This window comes from Lates calcarifer, linkage group LG4 (assembly GCF_001640805.2).
Source record: "Lates calcarifer isolate ASB-BC8 linkage group LG4, TLL_Latcal_v3, whole genome shotgun sequence".
NCBI classification, from domain to species: Eukaryota; Metazoa; Chordata; class Actinopteri; family Centropomidae; genus Lates; species Lates calcarifer.
Window position 1 is genome coordinate 4,736,031 of NC_066836.1, and position 22,672 is coordinate 4,758,702.

General features: G+C 40.6%; 1 protein-coding gene across 1 annotated transcript in view; it reads left to right on the top strand.

Moving 5' to 3' along the window:
• The first annotated feature begins 3,839 nt into the window (after positions 1–3,839).
• atp1a2a (ATPase Na+/K+ transporting subunit alpha 2a) overlaps positions 3,840–22,672 on the top strand; it is a 32,914-nt gene continuing 14,081 nt past the window's right edge. Inside the window, exons 1-12 of the mRNA XM_018678167.2 lie at positions 3,840–3,978; positions 4,901–4,975; positions 6,426–6,485; positions 7,173–7,376; positions 10,107–10,220; positions 10,674–10,808; positions 12,229–12,346; positions 14,054–14,322; positions 16,073–16,271; positions 17,329–17,438; positions 19,869–20,003; positions 22,233–22,312. Coding sequence (XP_018533683.1) covers positions 3,967–3,978; positions 4,901–4,975; positions 6,426–6,485; positions 7,173–7,376; positions 10,107–10,220; positions 10,674–10,808; positions 12,229–12,346; positions 14,054–14,322; positions 16,073–16,271; positions 17,329–17,438; positions 19,869–20,003; positions 22,233–22,312 — 1,511 coding nt within the window. The 5' untranslated portion in view covers positions 3,840–3,966. The remainder of the gene's footprint in view (positions 3,979–4,900; positions 4,976–6,425; positions 6,486–7,172; positions 7,377–10,106; positions 10,221–10,673; positions 10,809–12,228; positions 12,347–14,053; positions 14,323–16,072; positions 16,272–17,328; positions 17,439–19,868; positions 20,004–22,232; positions 22,313–22,672) is intronic.

Genomic DNA, 22,672 nt, shown 5'->3' on the forward strand with positions numbered 1-22,672 from the left:
GCTGAAAATGTCTGCAGCTTCCTTTCCTTCCGTTCCAAGTCCCAGCCGCTGTGTTAATCTGTCACAAATGTCTCTGCAATGACGTACTTTCATGAACATTTCAAAAGGAGAAATTCCTCCCAAAATGAGATATCCACCATTTGAAATATTTGAATACTCCATTGGCTGGCATGAAAGTAAAACTAATTATGGAGTAGCACTAGCCTTATTAGCTATCTGAAGACATTTGCATACACAGTGCGAACATTTTGGAGGATGTAATCAGGAGACTTTAAATGCTTAACAATGACCACCAGGTGTTTTTCTTCAAAAATACAAAAGGAATTCAGTTTTGTAATTAAACTTTGAAACTCTTCTGCTCCATCACAGCAGCTGAGAACTAAAATGGTTTCACCTCATCATGCCCCCTTGCTACCCAACTACCAAAAAAGTAATGATGATGAACTGAAAATAAATGCTCAGTAACCATTTACAACCTTTTCACATTTTAAAGGGTGACAGGATGAGGTATAATTTTCATGGAAGCTTAATTTTTCTGACTTAAAATGCAGGTAGGGTTCAGTGAGCATACATAACCTTTTCAGAAATGCTCTGTTTCATATTCAGACAGTTACACACACACACAGTACAACCACAGTCTTTAACTTATGCCCACTGACCTGCTCAGCTGCAGCGCCTAAATGACACATTGCTGTCTGCTGGTGTCTGATTAGATGCTACCGCTAGGAGTCAACAAAGTCAGAAACGTTCAAATCCTACACATAGGGGCTTTATGGTTGGTTAAATAATAATACTGATACCGCTCTCATGTCTGTGTGTCATGTATGGAGCTGGTGCCAGGAGACTATTTATACTTAGCTTAGCGACTGGAAGCAGGGGAGAAACAGCCAGTCTGTCTCTCTCCACAGTTCAAAATTATGCCTCATAGCTCAGTATTTTGTGGAATTTGTCTTTTTAGATCACATAGTTATGTTGTGTAACTACCTCTTGACAAACAGTTGGGTGTAGTGACTCTCCAGAGTCTTGTGGCTGCCTTATCATTTTTACATTTCTTCAAGTGTACAAATTTTTAAACTGTGGTAAGTGTTAATTAATGAGCTTTGGAGCTTTAGAGGCGCTGGGAGGCCTTTTTTTTCTTGTTTAAAATCTGGACAGAGCCAGGGGACAGAGTTGCCAGGTCTGCGGTTTTCCCATGGAACTGGGCAACTTTTGAAGTGTTGCCACAGGTTTAATTTTTTTGTCCGCTGGTTGGGTAGACCTATTTTGTAAATTACATGAATAATACCTATTATTAAAAATCCATATTTTAAATGAAATCATTTATTTATACCCAGATTCTACTAAACTGACTCCAGATCAGCACATACACACACGCACACACAAAACATGCTGCAATGCTCTGCGCTGCCCGGCCTCTCGATCCATATTCTTCATTGATAATCTGCCACTCTACAGTAGACAGTTATGGAAAAAGGGTGGAGAACCACTGGTAAACACCACATAATTACACAAGGCCATTTTAGAACCTAGATGAAAGAACTGTTTAGGGAAAACTGCTTTTAGTGCTGGCATACTAAATATTAATGGTGTTAATTTATAGATATTACGATACATTTGGCAATTTAGCAATGCTGTTGGAGTAGTATATGTAGTGTATATGGTTTGGCAGAGGCATATTTTGAATTTTGGTAGCTAATTCTTGTCTCATTTGTAGTATGATAAACAGTTAATTTATCAAAATCAGTGCTCTGTGTCGCTTTTTTCGAAGCTACTATAGCTGTTGTACTTTGCGGAACCGTGTTAGCGCGGTTTCCATGAGAACGCAGCCATCGAGGCTTCCGTCGTTTCGTTGTGGTTTTTGTTTTACGGAAGTGGGCGTGGTTTCATCTAAACTGGGTTGAAAAAACGATACGCAATCTGGAAACATGGATGCCTGATAATCCTGTTAGGGGTGTGGTTTCCCCCCGCTTCCAGTCTTTTTCGCTTGGTAAGACTAAGACAAATTCCTACTGGAATAATGTTGGATTCATGTCATAACAGAGACACCTCAATCACCACTGTACCACTAGTAACTAGCCTTCATATCAGTTGTAATTATGACTAGGTAAAAAGTTATTTTTTGTCCGAAAGCTCCAGTTTATCTCTCCTGGTGCTAAAGAGAGAAAGTGTTAGCAAAGTCTGTTGTCGTCTGTAGTGTCTTTTCTCCTCAATAAGCGCCAATCAGTAGTATTACAAATGTTGTAATAAAACCATCAAAAAAAATCTGTAACCTGTGAAAATATATCGAAGTAGTAGGACAAGTAAAGTCATGCTTTACTTGTGTAACTGACATCAAGTAAATTGACTTACTTGATGTCAGTTACACAACCACAACCATCAGGCAAAACCCCTGAGCGTATTGAATTGGGTAATGGTGTGTTTCATTGCTTACAGTTATAAATTTGTCTCAATTTTTGTTAAGTTTTGTGTTATTTCTTCTTTCGAAATTATATCTGTTGCCTCTTGATACATTGAGGTTTGATTTGTTTGTTTGATTAGTACTGATTACTATAACTAAAATTTGAATTTCTACATTTACGTCTGCAAAGACACTTAAATGATAAGCTTTATTATCTCTCTCTTTTTTTATTATGCCAAACTGTGGTGTTTAGGGAGTCACTGCTATATACTGATATGCTATAGCACATAATGAGAACCTGAAAAAGATGTTCCCCAGCTCTGTATTTGCTTCATATGACATGGACTGTTGTGGGAATTCATCAGAGGGTTTGTTTGTTTTTTGTTTTTGTTTTTTTGTTCCCCAGCTCTGCCTTATGGTTCTCAATATAAAAGACCTACACTTGAGGGAACTAACTCAAATGGGTTAGGGTTGTTGTGGTTATATCTGCGTTTTGAAGCGTTGTTCCAATACAAAAAAAAAACTGGTTAGTATTTATAAAATATCAAGTTTGACTTGAATACAATAGGAGGGTTAATGAGTATTAACAGAATATTGAATTGGGGAACATAGATACTGCTCTGTGGTAAGCACAACCAAACAAGCAAGCATATTCTTGTGGAAAAAAAACCCTGAAAGGGAGCACACTACAGGGGCTCATACCTACACTGAAGTATACAGCCTATACAGAATTAGAGGCACTGCAATGTGGGAAGAGCCCAAGCGTAAAATCTACTCTAAAAGTAACTGGCAACTGGTGAGAAGACATTTGGTACTTATCTGACACAGGATCATTCGCTGCATCTGTTGTGTGGGCGCAGTGGTGATGACCTGCCTTATGTTCTAAATATGTTGGACTTTAAGCTCATTGCATCGTTGCACTGGCTATGAATCACTTTGAATTCAAGGGGAAGAAAAACATTAAAATGATGTTAACAGTTCATCTTTGAGGATCAGTTAATGAATTATTAAACAGTTTATCACAGGCTTTATTTTCAGAACAGACCTGTGGATTCAGTCTGTGCTCAGAATCCAAACAGAGGGCCAGTATCGGTGCGTCATTATCATGTTTGTTATAAATAGCGTATGTTACGTAGAGTGCAAAAGTTACATTTGTTGTGGTGACAGCAGTGATTGATGGGCTGTTGTTCTCTAAAGGACCATGTGTGTGTTGTGTGGGGGGGTTGTGGGGACATACTGAGCAGGTGCAGGTACACACACAGAAACCCCCTCTGTGTGTGAGTATGCATGTGTGGTGGTATTGGTGGTGGTTCCTGGGTGCAGAGAAGCCCTGGGATAGGAGTAGAGTAGTGGGGAGGGATTTTTTTGGGGGGGTTTGTGTGGCTCAGGTTACCCTGACAGGAAGGAGCAAGGGTGGTGGTGGTGGTGGGATGCTTGATGTGGGGGTGCCAGGACCAAAAAAAGACACCAGCGTCTTCAAACACGTGGGGGCGGGAGGTCTCAGCTGTGGTAGGGCCCCCTGAGCACTGTCCTTCACATTATAACCTGCCGACGTCTGGACGTCCAGCATGGGCAGAGGGGTAAGTTCACTTCATTTTTTAAAACAACGTAACGTGTATTTACAATGTGTTTTAATATACTAAATCCCTTGCTTCCTGTCTTGAGTGAGTGGCTGAGTGAACGAACATGACTCAGTTTCTGTGTTCCTGCTGTAGCTTATGTACAGTTACAGCATATGGCGTGGACATGCATCATGGAAAACTACTGAGTTTTCTAAATGTATCCGCAGGGCCTGATGTCTCTGAGCGTCAGAATGCAGCTTTTTTTTCCCAAAGACAGTAACGTCTCAGGATGATGGCTTTTTTCCTCAATAAGTTTTGTTCCCGGCGTGTTGTTTATTTGTGTAATTACGTAATTTTGTTTTTTATTCCCTCCATCAGGCCGATTCCATTTACCTTTATGGGAGGACAGGCTGGTAATCTTCCTCACACACAGTGGGGGGAAATTGCTATGCCAGACACATTTCAGGCACTCCACCGGCTCTGTGCTCCCCTCTTTGGCTCTTTTTGATTACTTTTTCACTGTGTCACTCGCTCACGCTCTCCTCTCATTCTGCCTGTATATCCCTCCTTCACTGACATGCACACGTGCTGCTAAGAAGAGACTGACAGCAGCAGATGATTTCCATGATGCACCATTCTTCCAACTGTTCATGACACACACTCTCTCGCTTGCACAAAGGAGGAACTCATATTATGAGAAAAAATATTTTCTCCTCTGTATTCAGTGAATAGTTTGCCAATAGTGCCAGGAGATTGAAATGAACCAGCCTACACAAAGTCCATTGTGCTCAAACTGACGCTTGTAATACATGGCCATGAATGTAAATGACTAGGCACAACGGGGCTACAAACATGTGACTTTTCCCACTTTTTTTTTCTTGGGGATTTTGGGATGATAGCCTACGGGCCTGATGTATGGCAATCTCTCTTTTTCCTCCAGTGCGGTGCCGAGAATGGAGGGAAGAGGAAGAGGAAGGACAGGGACTTGGATGAGCTGAAGAAGGAAGTGGCCTTGGTAAGAAAAACAAACTGTCACTGCTCCAACACTCACTCACCCTGCACAGTGATTGATTCCATCGCTGCTGCTCCCAAACGATCCCCAAATAGTGTTACGCCAAAGACACCAGGTTATTTAACAAGGCTATAAATGAAAACAGTGGCCCGTAAACAAAATGGCAATCCAACCTGCTTAGTGTAGTCAGTTGTAGATGAGTTCTAAGCTTGCCTGTCCTCTCCTATCTGTTCTACCACCCTCTGGCTGCTCTTCTTTGTACTCAGAGAGATGCTGAATAATTTGTGGGCCACCAGCAGTGTAGTGCAGAGTTTTTGTCTTGTGCAGAGCTGTAGCTCTTTGAGGTGCTGTCAAAACGCAGTCAAGCGATGCCCATGAAAACTGGGGTAAGTTTTGCTGCTTGCGCTATCTCTGATAAAGCAGCTCTTGTCAATTATCAAGTTGGCCTGTGACTGATTAAAGAGAAGAATTCCTTGGACACTGTCAATATTTAGGACTAGTTTTGTGATTTAGTCATCAGTCTTCCTCACAAACTGCTTCCTCGGTCAGTGATTTCCTACATTTTTTTCCCCCAGAAATCCTTTAAACCACCACCAGACTATGGCTGATCGATACTGGGTGTAGGGGCATATGAATAAAGCTTAACTAGCAAACTGTTAGGTGAACACTGGGGCATGTCATTGGTTATGGCCAACTCACTTGGAGCTACAATTCATTGTTGTCCACCACTTAGGTGAAGAAACTGGCAGATTTTTTCCTGTCTTATCATTGAATGAATGAAGTAGCACTTTATTCTGTGGCACTGACACTATCTTGACAGCTGATGGATGAAATTTACATTGTTTTAGCACCATACTCCCATTTTAAAATAAAAAACAGTATCTCAGCTAGTTATATACAGGAATAAAAAGAAAAAAGATACACCACCCAATAACAACCCCCCCCATAACATACATCAACAAGATCTTTTGAACAGTGTTTAAAGTGCTTGAGGATGGATTATCTTCTGTTTTATTGGGTCACATTTTTACTACTGGAGAAAACATAGTTTGCTCACCCACTGTATATTTCAGAACTTCTTGGAAATTCAGGGGGAGTGGACATCACTCTTTGATCTGTCATGAGGAATAAATCATATATTTAAAGCCCTCCAATCCATGTCAGATGGAGAGAATAAAGTATTTTTGCTGTAAGATGGGAGGGTCTAATGCATCAGTGCTACATCCTGTGGTCACTTATTACACTTCCCTTTATAGCTACATCCATACTGTTCCAGTTCACATAATAATGCTGTGAATGTCTTTCTGTAGAATGGTATGTAAATCTACTCATTCATGATGTGTTAAAGACAAATTTCCTTTAATTTTACTAACCAGTTAAAATGACTCTGATTCTGTTTACTGCGTCCAATCCACTGAAGCACTAATAAAAAAGGAACGTTTAATCCCTGCAGGATGACCACAAAGTATCTCTGGATGATTTGGGGAAATGCTATGGAGTGGACCTTGCACGGGTGAGAACACACACACACACACATACAGATGAACACTCTCATTTATACATGCACACTTTCACACAAACACACAACAAAGAGTAGCTGGAATATCCCCTATAGAGATGTAATCTCTGCTCGCCTGGACTGGAAAGCAACATCCAGTTCACCTTGAGCCTTCTTCATCTTTAATCCCTCAATCACACACAAACGCAAACATACACACTTTGACACACCTACTCCTACACACAGACAGATGTGACTGCATCACACAAGTCTTTATACTGTGGCCACATTTGCTCCTTACCTTAACTCTGATATTGCAGGTGTAGTGAAACTGATTATAGCATTAAGAAAAATAGAAGCAGGAGTGCTCATGAAATTACACAAGCTGTAAAAATGTCAAACACCTTAGTATTTCAGGTATATGCATACATTTTCAGTAATTTAGACCATGACACTATTAAATGTGTGAGGCAAAAAATGTTCAATAAAGTTACATCCAACAGCCAGCACCTTTAGATGTGAAGAGTCGCCCAGTTTATTATACATGTGGTGTTAAATAGGCCAGGCAGGAATACTTGATGTTCTGCAACTGTAGCAGTAAAATTGCTTTTTAAGCCACAGTGAAAATGGGGCCGTTGTGTTGTAATAAGATTACCAGCGCAGACAGAAAGACATTCATTCCTAAAAATTGCTCTCCCCCAGGGCCTGACCAACGCCAGAGCTGTGGAGATTCTGGCCAGGGATGGTCCAAACGCCCTGACTCCTCCCCCCACCACCCCGGAGTGGGTCAAGTTCTGCCGTCAGCTGTTCGGCGGCTTCTCTATCCTGCTCTGGATCGGTGCCATCCTCTGCTTCCTGGCGTTCAGCATCCAGGTGGCCATGGAGGATGAGCCGCCCAATGACAATGTGAGAAACTGCTTGTAAAACAAAGCATGTGCATGTACAGGCACGCAGCTTACATATTAATCACACACAGGAGGAGATGCACACCGGTACAGAAGACATGTATATAGACACAAACACACACAGTACAGTTTCACATGTCTGCATCTTCTGTGTATATCCATCCATCAAGATAAGGGATTCACCTTTACTTAAACCATATACTATGTCTAATCTTAACTCTAAATCATCTCTCAGAGGGTAAAGAATTTGTCGATTTTGGGATTGTCCTTACCTTCGTTTGGGGTCAACATTGCATTACAGTTTTGTTGTTGTGTTGTTGTGTAAAAATCATACATACAATTTTCCTGTGTTGCATGTGATAAAACAAAACATCACGTGTGTAAAACAAATCCTTTTTCCCCACATCTTTTTTATTGAGGTTCTGAATCAAGTTGCATTTTAAAGTTACTGAAGTCAGCCACAGTCAAGTCATGTAGAGTGCTGGTCAGTTTCTCTCAATGTAGTAGCCCGAACATTTCCGGATGGATTTGCTTCATGGTTATATTTCTGTCTGTCCACTTGTGTTCATATGTACCAATTTCTTGATTACAATTGATACATAGAGGAGAGTTTAACTTGCCTCTCCGTCATGGTCTATAATGCAGCCTGTGCAATATTAACATCGGCTGTGTAAGAACGACAGACAGATCTTCCAGGTAACATATCTAAACAGTTCATTTGTTTTTAATTAAAATGTGTGTGGAATCAATCATTTGGACAACAGAATATGAAAATTATGATCATACCATCTGTCAATAATATATATATATATATCATTATTCCACTAAGAATCAAAAGACGGTAACATCTAATTACTACATATACAAATATACACACATTTTACAGACACATTTACAAAACCTGCGCACGCCCTAACCTAAATCAAGTACTTTGACTTTAACTTTTTTTTTTCTTGTAGGCAGATTTGTACGACCTTTACTTAACCAGGATGGCCTCTTGAGGTCTAAATCTTTTTTCCAAAAGTCTGAGCCAAGTGGCAACACAGTGAGGTCACACAGACCAACACAGTGCCAAAGGAAAAAAGGAAAAATTAAAGGGAAATAGATTCTAAAATGAAAAGGCAAAAGAAAAAGGAGGAAAACTTTGTGGGATCAAAATAAGGATTTTGTCCTCATAAGTATAGTATTACAAGTAAACACCGCACCTGGCACCCACCCACCCACCACCCCTCCCCCACCTTAGAAGGTGTGACGTAAAAACAACCGCTGACACTGGCATCGGTCTTGGCATTTGCACAGATAAATACTCAGGCCAACTGCTGAGCAAATGGAGCCAAGCAGTCATCCATACTGCACTTTATGGAGCTGAGTCATTATGCAATCATCATTCAGTGCTCTCCAAACCACAGACAGCATTAAACCCTTGCATAATATACAGTAACATACATTAGATAGACACACACACATGTACACACGTGACAACGTTAATCTCCCCTTGATTTAATCTCTGCATTCTGTACTGAGTATGTACAGCTGGATGCTCTGCTGAACTGCTTCAAAGCTCTGACTGCCTGCAGCTTTGGCACTTTGAGCCTTTGCATAATGTACAAGCAGTTATTTAAGATGAAAATCCACCCTAACGGGACTGTACATATCGTTGTTGCTCAAATTTAACTTAATTTTTATTATTTTGATGTGTTTATTGAGCTGAAAGATTTTATCTTCTTTGGTTTGAGAAAATGTTTGAGCATCTCCAAACAGCTAAAATTACACAATTTACTGCCACCAAATCATGTTGTGCAATCTGGAAGTGAAGCACTTACTCTTGCAATCCTTTAGACTTTAGTAGATTCAAATGTGTCACCTGCCTGGACAGATGTTGCTCCTATAATTCTGTACAGCTGGTGAACAAGAACAACTGTCTCCCGAAGCGAGGAGAGGCAAAAGAGCTGAGATTTAAATCTACAAAACCCATGTGGAGACAAAACAGGTAGCTGGAAACACAACACCGAAATGGAGGCAAACATTGTAAACACTGACAAGTGATTTTCGGAGGATACAAATGTATTTCCTGGTTCAGAGGATTTTGCACTTCTATCGTAAAAAAAGTAATTCAAGTGTAAAATAGCACAGCACGCTGCTGTTGCTGTCAAATGAAAGCAACACCTTCCAAAAAAGCAAAGTGTTCAGGATTTAGGAATTTTGTTTTCCAGGAGTACAGGACATACAGTGCACCATGCTCTCATCCAGTGCCTCACTGTCTTGTTTGCATCACTGAGAGCTAAACCCATCACCAAAATAAAATAAAAACACACCAGAATAGATACTCCTTGCTTTCACATAACCATGAGCCTACAAAGTCAGGCTGCAGTTCAGAAAGTGTCTCTTGGTGGCCTCACAGATCAAAGAGTTCTTGGGTTTTCTGGGTTTGGGAGACAGATGTTCACTTGGACTAACATTGAATGAACTGTCCAAGATGACAGGAATAGTACACAAGAATTCAGCTCTAGGTTGGCTTTTCCTTCTAAATCTCTCAGTAAGACTGAAGCTTCCACAGTTTTTTTTGCTCTTAACTCTTCTCTTGCACTCTGCATTTAAGGTTTTGCTGTTTTAAAACCAGTTTGAAGCTTGTAAATCCCCATTTCCTATGCTTAATCATGCCTTACATGAACCAAACTAAGTCGATAATGACACTGTTTTCCCCTGTGGCTTGGCTTTACCCTCATTTCAGCTGTATCTTGGTGTGGTGCTGGCAGCCGTGGTGATCATCACCGGCTGTTTCTCCTACTTCCAAGAGGCCAAGAGCTCCCGAATCATGGACTCCTTCAAGAAAATGGTGCCACAGGTAAGTTGATGCATTCTGTGTTTGGTGTAGTCGCAGAGCTCTCTGAATCAATAAGCCATCCCTCAAGTAGGGCTTACACACTCACTTGAGTGGAAACCTAATAAGCTTGCACAAAGGAAGAATAAATGTTTGAGCCAACTTCGGATTGTGAGTGTGTTTGCATAAAAACTCCCCATGTGTTATCCACCTCTAGCATTTCGATTGCCTAATTCTTTAATCTATTTAGCCTCTTTTCACTCCCTGCTTATGCCTCCTTTTCCCTACCTGTCTTTTCTCTCTCTTCTCCCGTTTCCCCTCCCGATCTCTGCCTTTCACATACCTCTACACCCTCTGGCTCCTCTTTTTTTCATCTCTCTTCCTCTGACTAAATCCTCTCTGTGTTCCCAAACTCTCTCACTCTTCCCCACACTCCCTCTCCCTTCTCATCTCTCGCTTCCTTTTTCTCCATGCCAGCAAGCGATGGTGATCCGGGAGGGGGAGAAGATGCAGATCAATGCTGAGCTTGTGGTGCAGGGAGATCTGGTGGAGATCAAAGGGGGAGACCGCATCCCAGCTGACCTTCGAGTGATCTCCTCCAGCGGATGCAAGGTAGGGGAGGGGTGCCGGGCTCAGCCCTGGGGAGCCTGGAGGTCTCAGTGGGATTACAGTAGTTCAGCTGACTTTGGTCCTCCTAATTTACTCTTTTCTTTTTCTTTCTTTCTTCAATTGTTGTTTATCAACTTAAATTAGAATTTTCTAATTATCAGTAAAACAAAGTACAGCTGAGGCTGATGGGATTTCCATCAGTTTTGCAGGTATTTGGCCATAAACCAAAGTATTAATTGAAAACTTGGCTTGATGAAAAGTCAGGGGATCACCAAGTTATTAGAAATCATCCTGAGGGGAACATGAATGTTTGTAGCAAATTTCATGGTGATTCATCCAAAGGCTGTCAAGACATTATGCTGAAAACCATAAATGTCTGCCAGTGGCACTTCAGATCACCAAAGTCATTGGGATTTATGGGGAACATGATTTTCTGCCAATTCATCTCTTACATGTGGAGATATTTCACTGAATAATTCAAAACTTTAACCTGCTCATGGTGCTAGATGAAAAGTCAGATAACCTTGAATATTTGTACCAAATTTCATGGCAACATATTGAATATTAGTCTAGATACTTCAAGTGTTGGATGGATCAAAACATGTCATTGGGTAATTCTTTCTCATTTGCAGTTGTTCAATATTTAAACAATCAGGTTACTTTTTGGAGTCTTGATTATTGTAAATTGTCCACTTTTCCCAAGTTTTCAATTTCTTTTACTACAGTAAATTAATTATATCAAACCATTGCTCTTTTTGGAAGATCGACCTCATAACACCTTCTTTTCAGAGTTTTTTATAGCTACAAGCAAAATATTAGTCAAATGTAAACACATTACACAGAGTACATCATGGATCAGTTGTGAGGACTGGCATATCCCATAATGTTTTATGACTGTGTTTATATAACCCCAGGAATGTTTCAGTTTTTGCATCATGGGTAGGGTCTGCCTCCAGGACATCATGTTCACCCAGCATGACTGTAGCTTGTTGATTTTGATTTGGGGGTTTAATGGAAAACTTAAGTTGAAGTGTTCAAACTGAATTCTTCCCATATTGTCAAGTTAAATTTGTTACACATTAACCTCTGAGCTCTCTGTCCATATATTTACTGTTGTTGGTTGTGCATTCACTTTTAGCTTGACCACTGTTTATTTTTGAGTTTGATTATTGTATTGGAGCAGTGTAATAAGACTGTTGCGATTGGTGGCATACATTTCTTCACCTTTGGGGAATGTGTTAAAAAAATCACCAATGCCAGAACATGACAAGAGTGTTACATCACTGCACTTGTTTCTGATAAGTGCTGCTTCTTTCATTTCCACCCTGTCAGTCTCACCTCCACACTGTCTCCTGTTTCTGTCCCTCAGCCCCAGTCTCTGGATAACACTGTTCTCTCCTCCTTTCTCCTTCTCCCTGTGAAGGTGGACAACTCCTCTCTGACGGGAGAATCAGAGCCCCAGACTCGCTCCCCAGAGTTCACGCACGACAATCCTCTAGAGACCCGCAACATCTGTTTCTTTTCTACCAACTGTGTCGAGGGTCAGTAGGCCACATCTGGCCAAGATTGTCTCTTATTGCCTCTAAATGTCCTCTTTTTTTTAAGCCATCTGGAGATCAACACCGTTTTGCTTTACCACCCAACCATTAGTGTGTTCCAGTGCACAATTCATCAGATGTTCCATCCCTTCATCCCACAGTACAGTGTGTAGTTATTGAATTTTGAATGCTCAGAGATTATTAATGAGGGCTTCCATTTGACATTCAACCGTTGGGAGTTTTAGTTTGTATCTCAGCTGCCATCAGTCAATCAAATAGTGATGTAGTGAGAATTTCAACGGGACTTTTAGTGGAATCTGCAGCTTCATTGATCTCTTCATCTGGATTCTAATGGTGGTTGTATATAAAGTGAACAGTTGAACTCTGACAGCACAATGCTGTCAGTCTGAGGAAAAAAGAAGTTTTAGGTCTGATAGTAATTTTAATATGTGAAGGATCCAGCCTGTAAATCCAATCATTTGTCAATGAGGGATTTAATTGAGGTTCAGAGGTCACTCTAGACTAGACTGGAAATTATTAAAATCCCACCACAAGGTCAGTTTTGTAGCTTTTTGGGAGCATTTGATCATATCAGATAATCTTCATCAACAGATGGAGTTTGTCACGAAACTGTACACATTAACATTTCTATTTTTTCTGAACACTTAAAGGACTTCTTATCCGTGTTGACTTAAAAGCAGAGGATAGAGATTTAGTCGCATCCTATATCTAAAAAAAACATGTTTTATATCATTTTATAAGTGTCTGTTTTCAAAAGCTGAACATCAGAATAAGTCATGAAAACTATGTGATAGAAAGCTATGTTTAGTCTGCTGTCTCATAGTCTGTTACGCAATTTTGCTCTATATGTGTAGGTTGGTTTAAAGGATCACTTAACCCAAGTTACAAAGGAAAAACTTGACCTTATTCTCTCACCTCTGTTAGTGAGCCATGCAGATAGTTTTGGGTTTGTGTGTCCAGGTTGTGAGATGAATGTTCCTGTGATCTCTGCTTGAGGTAAATTGAATTATGTTTGTGTTGTTCACAAGAATAGAAATGATATTTTAGGAAAATCAATAGAAATATATTTTTTCCAGAAACAGTGTCCTTGTTATGCCACATCTTGTTTTCATTGGAAATTATTTTGACTGAGAAAATAGAAGTAATAGATTCAAATTCTGTCCTCGCTCACTCAGTCCAGCATCTGCTCAGTCCACCTGACCATCAATCACTGGCCAACACCTGTGATTCATCTCCATCCATCACTGCTCTTCATCCAGCCATCACCTCCCCATCAACCCTCCTTCCTGTTAACAAAATACAGCACTCAACCCCTACAGTGTCTTCCACACTATTTTAACAGTGATTTGTCTCTTTATATACCACTCTGAGAAACACACACATTTCATCACAGCAGTGAAGGCATCGGATCAGGCTGTCGAGAGTCAAACCTTTAATCTTCTGGTTTGTACTCCCATGATTTCACGTTTGAAGAGCTTGCTTTGACTTTTATGAAAAAACTGTCATCTACTCAATTGCCTTCCTGACAAAAAAAGTATTGAGGTGATTAATCATCTGAGTATTCACCCTTTTGCTGAGAAAATGTCATTTTGAGGATAGGATGATGGGTTCTGAAAACATTGTAATATGCGTTAAGTTGAACTGATGTTTTTGAGAGAGCCTAACAGTGAGTGAACCTCTTCCTCTCAGGTACGGCCCGCGGCATTGTGATAGCCACCGGTGACCGAACAGTGATGGGTCGCATCGCCACCCTGGCGTCTGAGCTGGAGGTCCGCCGTACACCCATCAACATCGAGATCGAGCACTTCATCCACATCATCACGGGCGTGGCTGTCTTCCTGGGCGTGAGCTTTTTCGTCCTATCGCTCATCCTGGGCTACACATGGCTCGAGGCTGTCATCTTCCTCATCGGCATCATTGTGGCAAACGTGCCCGAGGGACTGCTGGCTACTGTCACTGTGAGTAATGTGTGTGGGTGTTTTTCCTCTTTTTTAAGAGTTCAGGCTCATCATTTGAAGTTTGAACTGATTTTCACCAAAAAAATCTTGGTGTTTTTTTCTTAAGGGAGCAGATCAGTTTTTAATGGAATTTTATGTCCCTGTACACCCTCTTCTTGTTTTTGCTGTGAGAAAAACAATGTGCAGTTCAGTTTACAATAAACAAGTTCCCCTTGTTGCAAGGACAGGTCATAATATGCGTCTGGGAACAAAAAGTGAACAAAGCCGTGAGGAAAGGTCATAAATTGACAGCTCTACACAAACAAAACAAAAAGGTTAAATAGTGTTTGTGTTGCAAATGGTAATTTTAATTATTTCTATTTTCATAATTTGCTTTCATTATAATTTTACTTTGACAGTGAAATTTTTCAGAATAAACAAACATTAGCCATAGTAATGAGTCGTGTTAAGATGGAGAGGATTGGTGGGTGGACTATAAACTGTTGGTAAGGTTTTGATTGTTCTGCAGGTAGTCAGACAGACACACAGAGGTGTGACTAATAACATTATTAATGGTTGCACTCTATTTAAAGTTGCACTGATTGATTCTTTTGGCCATTTTTGGGATAAAGGCCATTTTAAAGGTATGGAAAATGTCCACATGTCCAATGTTTAGCTGTTTGTTGCTCTCAACCAACTCCTCAGGGGAATATCTGCCTCTTTAGCTATGAGATATTTGACTTTCCCGCCAGCTTTTTGCTAACTTTGTCTGTCTGTTGTTTGGAGCTGGGCAAATAGTAGGTTAATGGCCTTGAAAACAGCTGCCTGAGGCTGCTGGAAAGGGGGGTAATGAGACTGATTTGTGGGCCTGAAAACCAAAACATTGAACTAAAAGAGGCTTAAAAGCTCTGTAGAACTGTGGGGAACTGCAGAGATGGATGTTGGCTCTTCATAGGTTTGGCTTGAGCAGCTGCTTTCACATTACAGCATTTGATCTATTGTTGAAAATATTGATTAGTGTAGCTCTGTGTGTGCCAGCTCCTCAACCCTGATATTTTGCCTGCTGGCTTACTGTCATGGCTTACTGGCACACCTGAATGGAATTAAGCCATCATCATCAGCATGTTATTAGTTACACCTGTGTATACTAACTCAACCTCAGTGAACATTAGCTGTAGCTCTAATGATGCTACAGAACACAGCAAAAACAGGTAATTTATTACTGGATGTTGAAGTTGCCCAAATGCTGAAGTACATCTAACTTTTTCTGCAACAATAAACAAAGTGTGAGCTGAGGTGGATGCCAGCTGGCATTCGAAATGCCATCAGTCGACATTTCACTGGTCACAGAAAATAAATTAACTTCCAGTGAGTGGTTTCTTTAGTTGCTTTTCACTTAAAACACACCATGAGTCGTGTGTGGAAATGTTTGTGTGTTCTGCATTTGTAGCTATGTGAGTAATGTGGTCAGCTTGAATTAATGTATGTTGATGTGTCTCATACAACATATGGAATGTATCTATGTTTTGTATTTTAACGTCCCTGTGCACCTGCTGTTAACCAGCCAACCAAATACACACATATACACACACATTCACTGTAAGGCACCTGGACCACGCATGGTTTCACATGCACAAACACTTGAACGCACCAGTGCGTACACATGCTCTCTCCCCTCGTTGACTAACAATCATCCATCCTCTCCTCATCCTCCTCCCTTTCCCCACCAACTCTTTCTCTCCCCCGTTCTCGCCTCCCGCCGTCCTCCCAGGTGTGTCTGACTCTCACTGCCAAGAGAATGGCCAAGAAGAATTGTCTGGTGAAGAACCTGGAGGCCGTAGAGACTCTCGGCTCCACCTCCACCATCTGCTCTGACAAGACGGGCACGCTGACCCAGAACCGCATGACCGTGGCCCACATGTGGTTCGACAACCAGATCCATGAGGCAGACACCACTGAGGACCAGACTGGTAAGACAGATAGAGAGAGGGAGGGATGGAAAAAAAGGGAGGAGGGAAAGGGTGGAAGAGGAAAGCTTGGAGGAAGGATGGAGAGACTGAGAGATATAGAGGAGAGGTAGAGTGTGTGGGAATGCAGAGGGGGAGTGTGACCACCTGCTGAAATTCATCTGTCCAATGTTCATGCCGCCAACCAACATCGGTGTTTGTGCTACTGCTTGAATTAAGTGAGCAGCGGTATGCAGTGGGCGGCACAACCCTCAGCTAAGAACGTGTCTTTTCCCAGAGTTCCTCAGCAAGACTGCTGCTGTGGAACCAATCGGATTCCTGTCTCCTACCAGACGGCAACAAATCAAGCCAAAATTCAAAGAAGCTTTTAGCAATAACCAAAAGGTTTGGAAGAAAAAAAACAGGTGCTCTATGCATACCAATGAGTATTGAGTCAGACAATTGTGCAATCATAAATGGACAGCCAGCAGTGCTGACAAAGGCCACACAGCTGAAACAGTGCAAATGCTAAAGAAAAACACAGTGTATTCATTTTTCAGGAGGACAGGCTACTGTATTTTTGCAGCTGTTGCAGCTTTTTGAGCCTTTCGCACCTCAATTTGTCAAATTCAACAACTCCAGCCACAGTTTGCCACTGTGCACTGTATGTTGCATGACACCATCATATTCTGTTTTCACAATAACAGGGACAGTGACCACTCTAGAGAGTCTGGGTTAAAATGAAAAATGAATGCAGGCGCCAGCAGTGGAGTAAAGGTCATTTTCAGTTCGATTGGGTGGGGAAGGATAAAATTTTGATACGAGAAATTTCTGAACAGCTTTTATTTTTTTAGACACTCTAGTTAAATATGAATGCCATTTTTCAGACTTGGGAATTGAAATATCACTTTTGTCAAGGAAAAAGTGATTGCTCAACTTAACTGACCCCGATTCTGTTATTTAGCTACAATATCCAGTGCTACTCTGTGAACCAAGAGTTAAGTCAGTAGCATAAATACTGCATGAGGCCTACTTAAAAAAAAAAAAAAGTCTAACACAGCTTCCTCTGCTATTCTCTCAGGTTTGGGTTTTGACAAGAGCTCTGCTACTTGGTCTGCTCTGTCTCGCGTGGCCGCCCTGTGCAACAGAGCTGATTTCAAAGCCGGACAGGAGCACCTTCCTGTCCCAATGGTACGAACCTCCACCACACACTGACACTACAACAGCAACTTTCAGAAAACCTTTGCATTGATACTTCAACCTCATGAATTATCTCCACTCTCTAATGTAGTGGGGTGTAATGGGTTTAGTTTAATCCAAGGACATTATGAGCAGGCCTTTTTAGATTTGGATCACATAATGCATGCACATTATTCATAAGACATGATTTTGTCTACATGGTTTGCCAGTAGGGCGAAGCTAACAGCATCAGGAGAGCGCCAGGTGAGCTGTCACTCAAAAATGAGCAGTAATGGAAGAAGTATTCAAATCCTTTACTTACTGTTGCACTTAAAGGATAAGGCTAGATCTTTTTATTTTCATCAGCACATCCATTACAAGCAAACAAGTATATGCACTGCTGTCCAACACCATTTAAAAACATAGAAATACACTTGGGTGACATATTCCTTCACTGCATTGAGCACGGCTAGAGCAGCACTTTTCAGACGATTAAACTCGTTGTTGGTTTTAGTGTCTTTAGGGATTTGTTGATAATCTTAAAAGGATTAAAAAACATCTGTCTTATCCTTTAAGTTAAAGTAGAAGATGCACAGTATACATAACATGGACATACTCAAGTTCACTTCACATGCTTCACAATTACAGTGCATGAGTCAATGTGCTCTGTATTCTCTTCCGTTGCCAGCTGATCCTAACCCACGTGGCACCCACAGGGAAAAAAAACAACCCATAAAAAAAATTGTCAATACCACTTGACACAGGTGCATTACACACACACTGGCTCACACACTTTACCTCCTTCTCACACACAAACACAGACACACTGAGGATAATCCAATGCACCCCTGGAAATAACTCTCCCACACTGATACACAAACACACACACCGCTGGGTGGGTAAGTCAATAATATCCCAGTGTTTTACCAACCGCTATCCTCCAACCTGTGCTACATTGACCTGAAGAAATTCTCCGTTTGGCTCTCAGCGACAGGGATTACAGCTTCTTGACTCTGGTGGGAGCAGACCCTGCCGCTGCAGCCTCTTTGCCCCCGGAGGTGCCCAGACTGCCTCCCTGCATTAAGTAACGGCCGTGTCTCCTGACAGCACTCAAACACAGCAGTCAAGGCCCAGGCTCCACTATCATTACAAGAACAAGTCCCCATCTGCACCCGGAAAAACAGAGAAATGGAATTTCCTTGATCTATTTATTCATTCATGAAAAGGCACAAACAAGGACAAATCTTGCAGAGAGCATGTCCTTGTTTTGCGGCTGTTCATGAATGAATAAACAGGAACAAAGAGAAATCTCTTGTCTTAGTTTGGCCCCCGGTGGAGAACTGGGTGTCAGGTCAATCAGTTCAGCGTGGATTTTAATAAATTGGCTCCAAGAGTGGGATTAATTGCAGTGATCATTATGGAATTTTTTTGTAAAGGCTGATTTTACAGGTCATCCAAAGGGAACTTTCCCCTAAATGATTAAAGCAAGACAGAAACAGCTTTGTCACACAAGTTGAATCCAATAAACCTGTAAAAGCCACAAAAACAAATATCGAGCAATGTGCATCCGAACACAGGATAATCAGGTTTTGAGCCTCCTGTACCAACTGTATGTAGCATATTGTTTTGAAGTACACACATGCATGTAGTGTAAACATGCTCAAATCCATGGACCCTTTCTAAGTGTTAAAATGTATACATTACATTTCTAAACACCAAAACAACTGTAGGAATTTACACAACAGATTTCCATGCTTGTTGTGTTTATTGAATTATTCTGTACTTATTTATTCTTATTTATTTATTATCAATTATTCTAAACAGAAATGGACCACTCAGAACAACTTCTGATGTTTTAATTCCACATAGCATTCATTTACTCATAGCTACAACCTTAGCAACCACTTTGGTATTGATTATTGCCAGTAGGCAGTGGTCTAATGTGTTCCTGCAACAATATTTATTTACAGTGTGACATGAACTCTTTGTATCTTGGGACTTTAACATTCATATTGTTGAAAAATGCCTTCAAGTAACCTTGCAAACAGTATACATGGCCAAATAATCAGTTATATTTTTGCAGAGGAAATGGAGCTGTTGTAATCAGATTATTCTTCATCCCCTAAACTGAAGAAGAAAACTAGGTTTTGCACTTTCATTACTTTTACATTAAATTCTTACATAACTTTAAAAACAATGTTGTGACCAGATTGCAAGTGTTGGTGATGTAGATGATACTCGGCTTCCTGCATCATTAATGAGAACCATAATGGAAGAAAAGAAAGTTCTCTCAGGTACGACTTTAATCAATTAAATAACAGATAATCTAAAAGCTTCTCTCCACCGCAGCGCGACAAACACAGGCAGTGAGACAGATACTCATTTCTTAATATGCATATGTGAATGACTGTGCTAATGTTCGTCTGTCTGTGTTTTCCCCAGAGGGATACAGCGGGGGATGCATCAGAGTCAGCTCTGTTGAAATGCATCGAGGTGTGCTGTGGGAGTGTTCGTGACATGAGAACCAGAAACCCCAAAGTGGCAGAGATCCCCTTTAACTCCACCAACAAGTACCAGGTAGTGAAAGCGACTAATGTCATATCACAGCTTTGTGCTGGAACTGCTGCTGATGCAGTGAAATCCTGATACAGTTTATAACTTAGAGGATAACTCTGGTATTTTTGAACCTGTTTTCCCATGTTTCTGAGAATCGTATACCCAGCAACTGTGAACAGCTGCTGAAATGTAATCCAACTGGGCATTTGTCCATATCAAAGTACTTTCACTAAAGTGCTTGTGTTTGCCACTGACAGGCTCAGATTGTTATTATAAGTGCCTGACAACATTATGGAGAGGATAGACCTTTTTACTTAAAGATCAGATCTTTAACCAGAGACATCACTATATGTCTCAACCAGACTCCACTGATGAAAACAGCATTTTACTGAGCAGCACACAGGGGCAGCTAGAATACCACTGCCTTGATCTGTTAGTTTGTTCTTGTTAATGTGTGACTTTCAGTGGTGGAAGAAATATACAGATCATTCACATAAGTAAAAGTACAACCTAATTACACAAAGAAACTTATTGATCGAGGAAGTGGCATTTCAGCAGCTCCCATGGACTCAGACACTGCTTTTGCTCAGTACTGCACAGATTCCAAAGATTTTGTCCCTATCAGTCATTTACACCTAAAAACATGGGAAAATAAGGCCCAGGTTATAAAATAGCAGAGTTAGAATAGTAGAATAGAGTTATACTTTAATTTATCACCGTCACTGATACTTTATACAATCTTTGACAATTACAAATACACAAATACCAAGTCTTTAAGTACTTTAAGTATTTAATGTGTACATTATACTGTAGTTTTAAATGTCTTTCAGTTTGTTCAAATTCTAATTATTTGTAAATCAATTTCTTCTTTCCTCTTCCTTCTTCCAAATCGTTTTTCAAATCATCAAATCCTTTTTAAATTTGACTTAATTTTGTATTTACTGTATAGTATTTGTTTATTTCTGATAGTTTCTGTTCCACGCTCTTTAAACACACAATATTATCATGTTTTGAAATGCTTTGAGTGACTCATGCATATTCATTTTCAACCTTTTTGCATCCGGGGAAAACAGCCTGAACATGCATGCTCTTTTACAACATAACCCTACTTTACATTCATATGCTTGCACACATTCATATTTGGAAGCTGCCCAACAAGCCACAACCAGAGGCCACACAGAAACTGTTGCAGCGCTGAAGCTCCATGCAATGTGTCTTATTTATGGTAGAAAGATTCTGTACATGTGGATCACAAACTGATTTCTTTTTGGCTGCTTAGAAGATGCTCTGTTACCTTGTCATCTGCTTTTATGTTTCATTATGATAGAACTGGCTCTGGAGAAAAGTTAAAATTTTACAACAACATTGATTCAAGAATCCTGTGGAATGGTTAAACTTTTTTTTTGATGAATTCACTTGACAATAAAAAAACAGTACATCAGAGCAGGTGCTTCTGGAGGGTCTTAAGTTAAGCTACATGCTTTGTTAGATCCTGTAGGAGTCAAGAACAACACTGCCAAAAAATTAAAAGTTAATATAGAAATATAAAAAAGTAATCATATCGAACTTTAGCACTTTGCTCAAGGGCACCGCAGCAATTAAGGCGGAGGGGGAGTGATTTTGCTTCACTCTCTGCACCCAGTCTTTTCCAGCCCGTCTGGAGATTTGAACCAGCGTATGAATAACACAGCAGTGATGTTGAAGCAAACAAAGGACTTCCTGCATGCATTCTCTGCACCTGTTCCCTGACTTAAAATAGGAATGTCTGTGTTGAAGAGGGGAAAAAAGCAATTTTGCTCTGGTTTTCTGAGATTAGATATGCTGTGACTCAGATACAAATTACCTGGGGGAGTGTGTGCTTGTATGTGTGAGTGTGTGTGTGTGTTTTTGTGGGGGGAAGGGGGGGTGCTAGGTGAAGCGCCACAGGAATACGTGTGAGAGTTTGAATGAATGCTCCTTCAACACAGGGAATACATATGACATACAGTGTGCACTCAGTCAAGTCAGTCTCAGTAAGACTTTTATTTCATACCACTTGAAAAATGTGACAGCAGCTCGCAAAAAATGATTGCTGGTGCAGAGGTTAAATTCATTGTCGAGTATTGCTAAGGAGCGTGTCTGTCTTGTGCCCTTTCCTAACTAAAACAGAATCATTTTAGAGCACAAGTAAACTACATGTTGCATCTTAAATGTGGCTGCATCCTGTCAGGTTACATCCCTAACAGTTTTTCTATCCTCCTCCTGTCTCAGCTCTCTATTCATGAAGTAGAGGACAATCCCTCTGGTCATATTCTGGTCATGAAGGGAGCGCCGGAGAGAATCTTGGACAGGTTGGTTAATCAATAATGGATCGATTATACGTCTCACAAGAAATGCAACACAACATTTTGACTTGTTTTCCATTTATCTTTTCCATCTGTTCTGCTCTGAACCACTCCTCTTAAAGGCTGGCGATATTCTCTACATTTGTTTCTTACTGTCAGTAAATCCCATGAAAGTACAAAAACTAACAATGAATTGATCCTACTAACAAGCTGCTGTTTGCTGTTAGTATTGCTTCTGTGCCATGGAGATCTGTTGTCTGAAACACTTTGCTGGTTTTCTTCTTTTCATGGTATTTGTCTAAATTGTGTAGATTAGTTGCACAGGGGTGGGGTTGAGGTGCTAAAGTTGATTTTGGCCACATTACT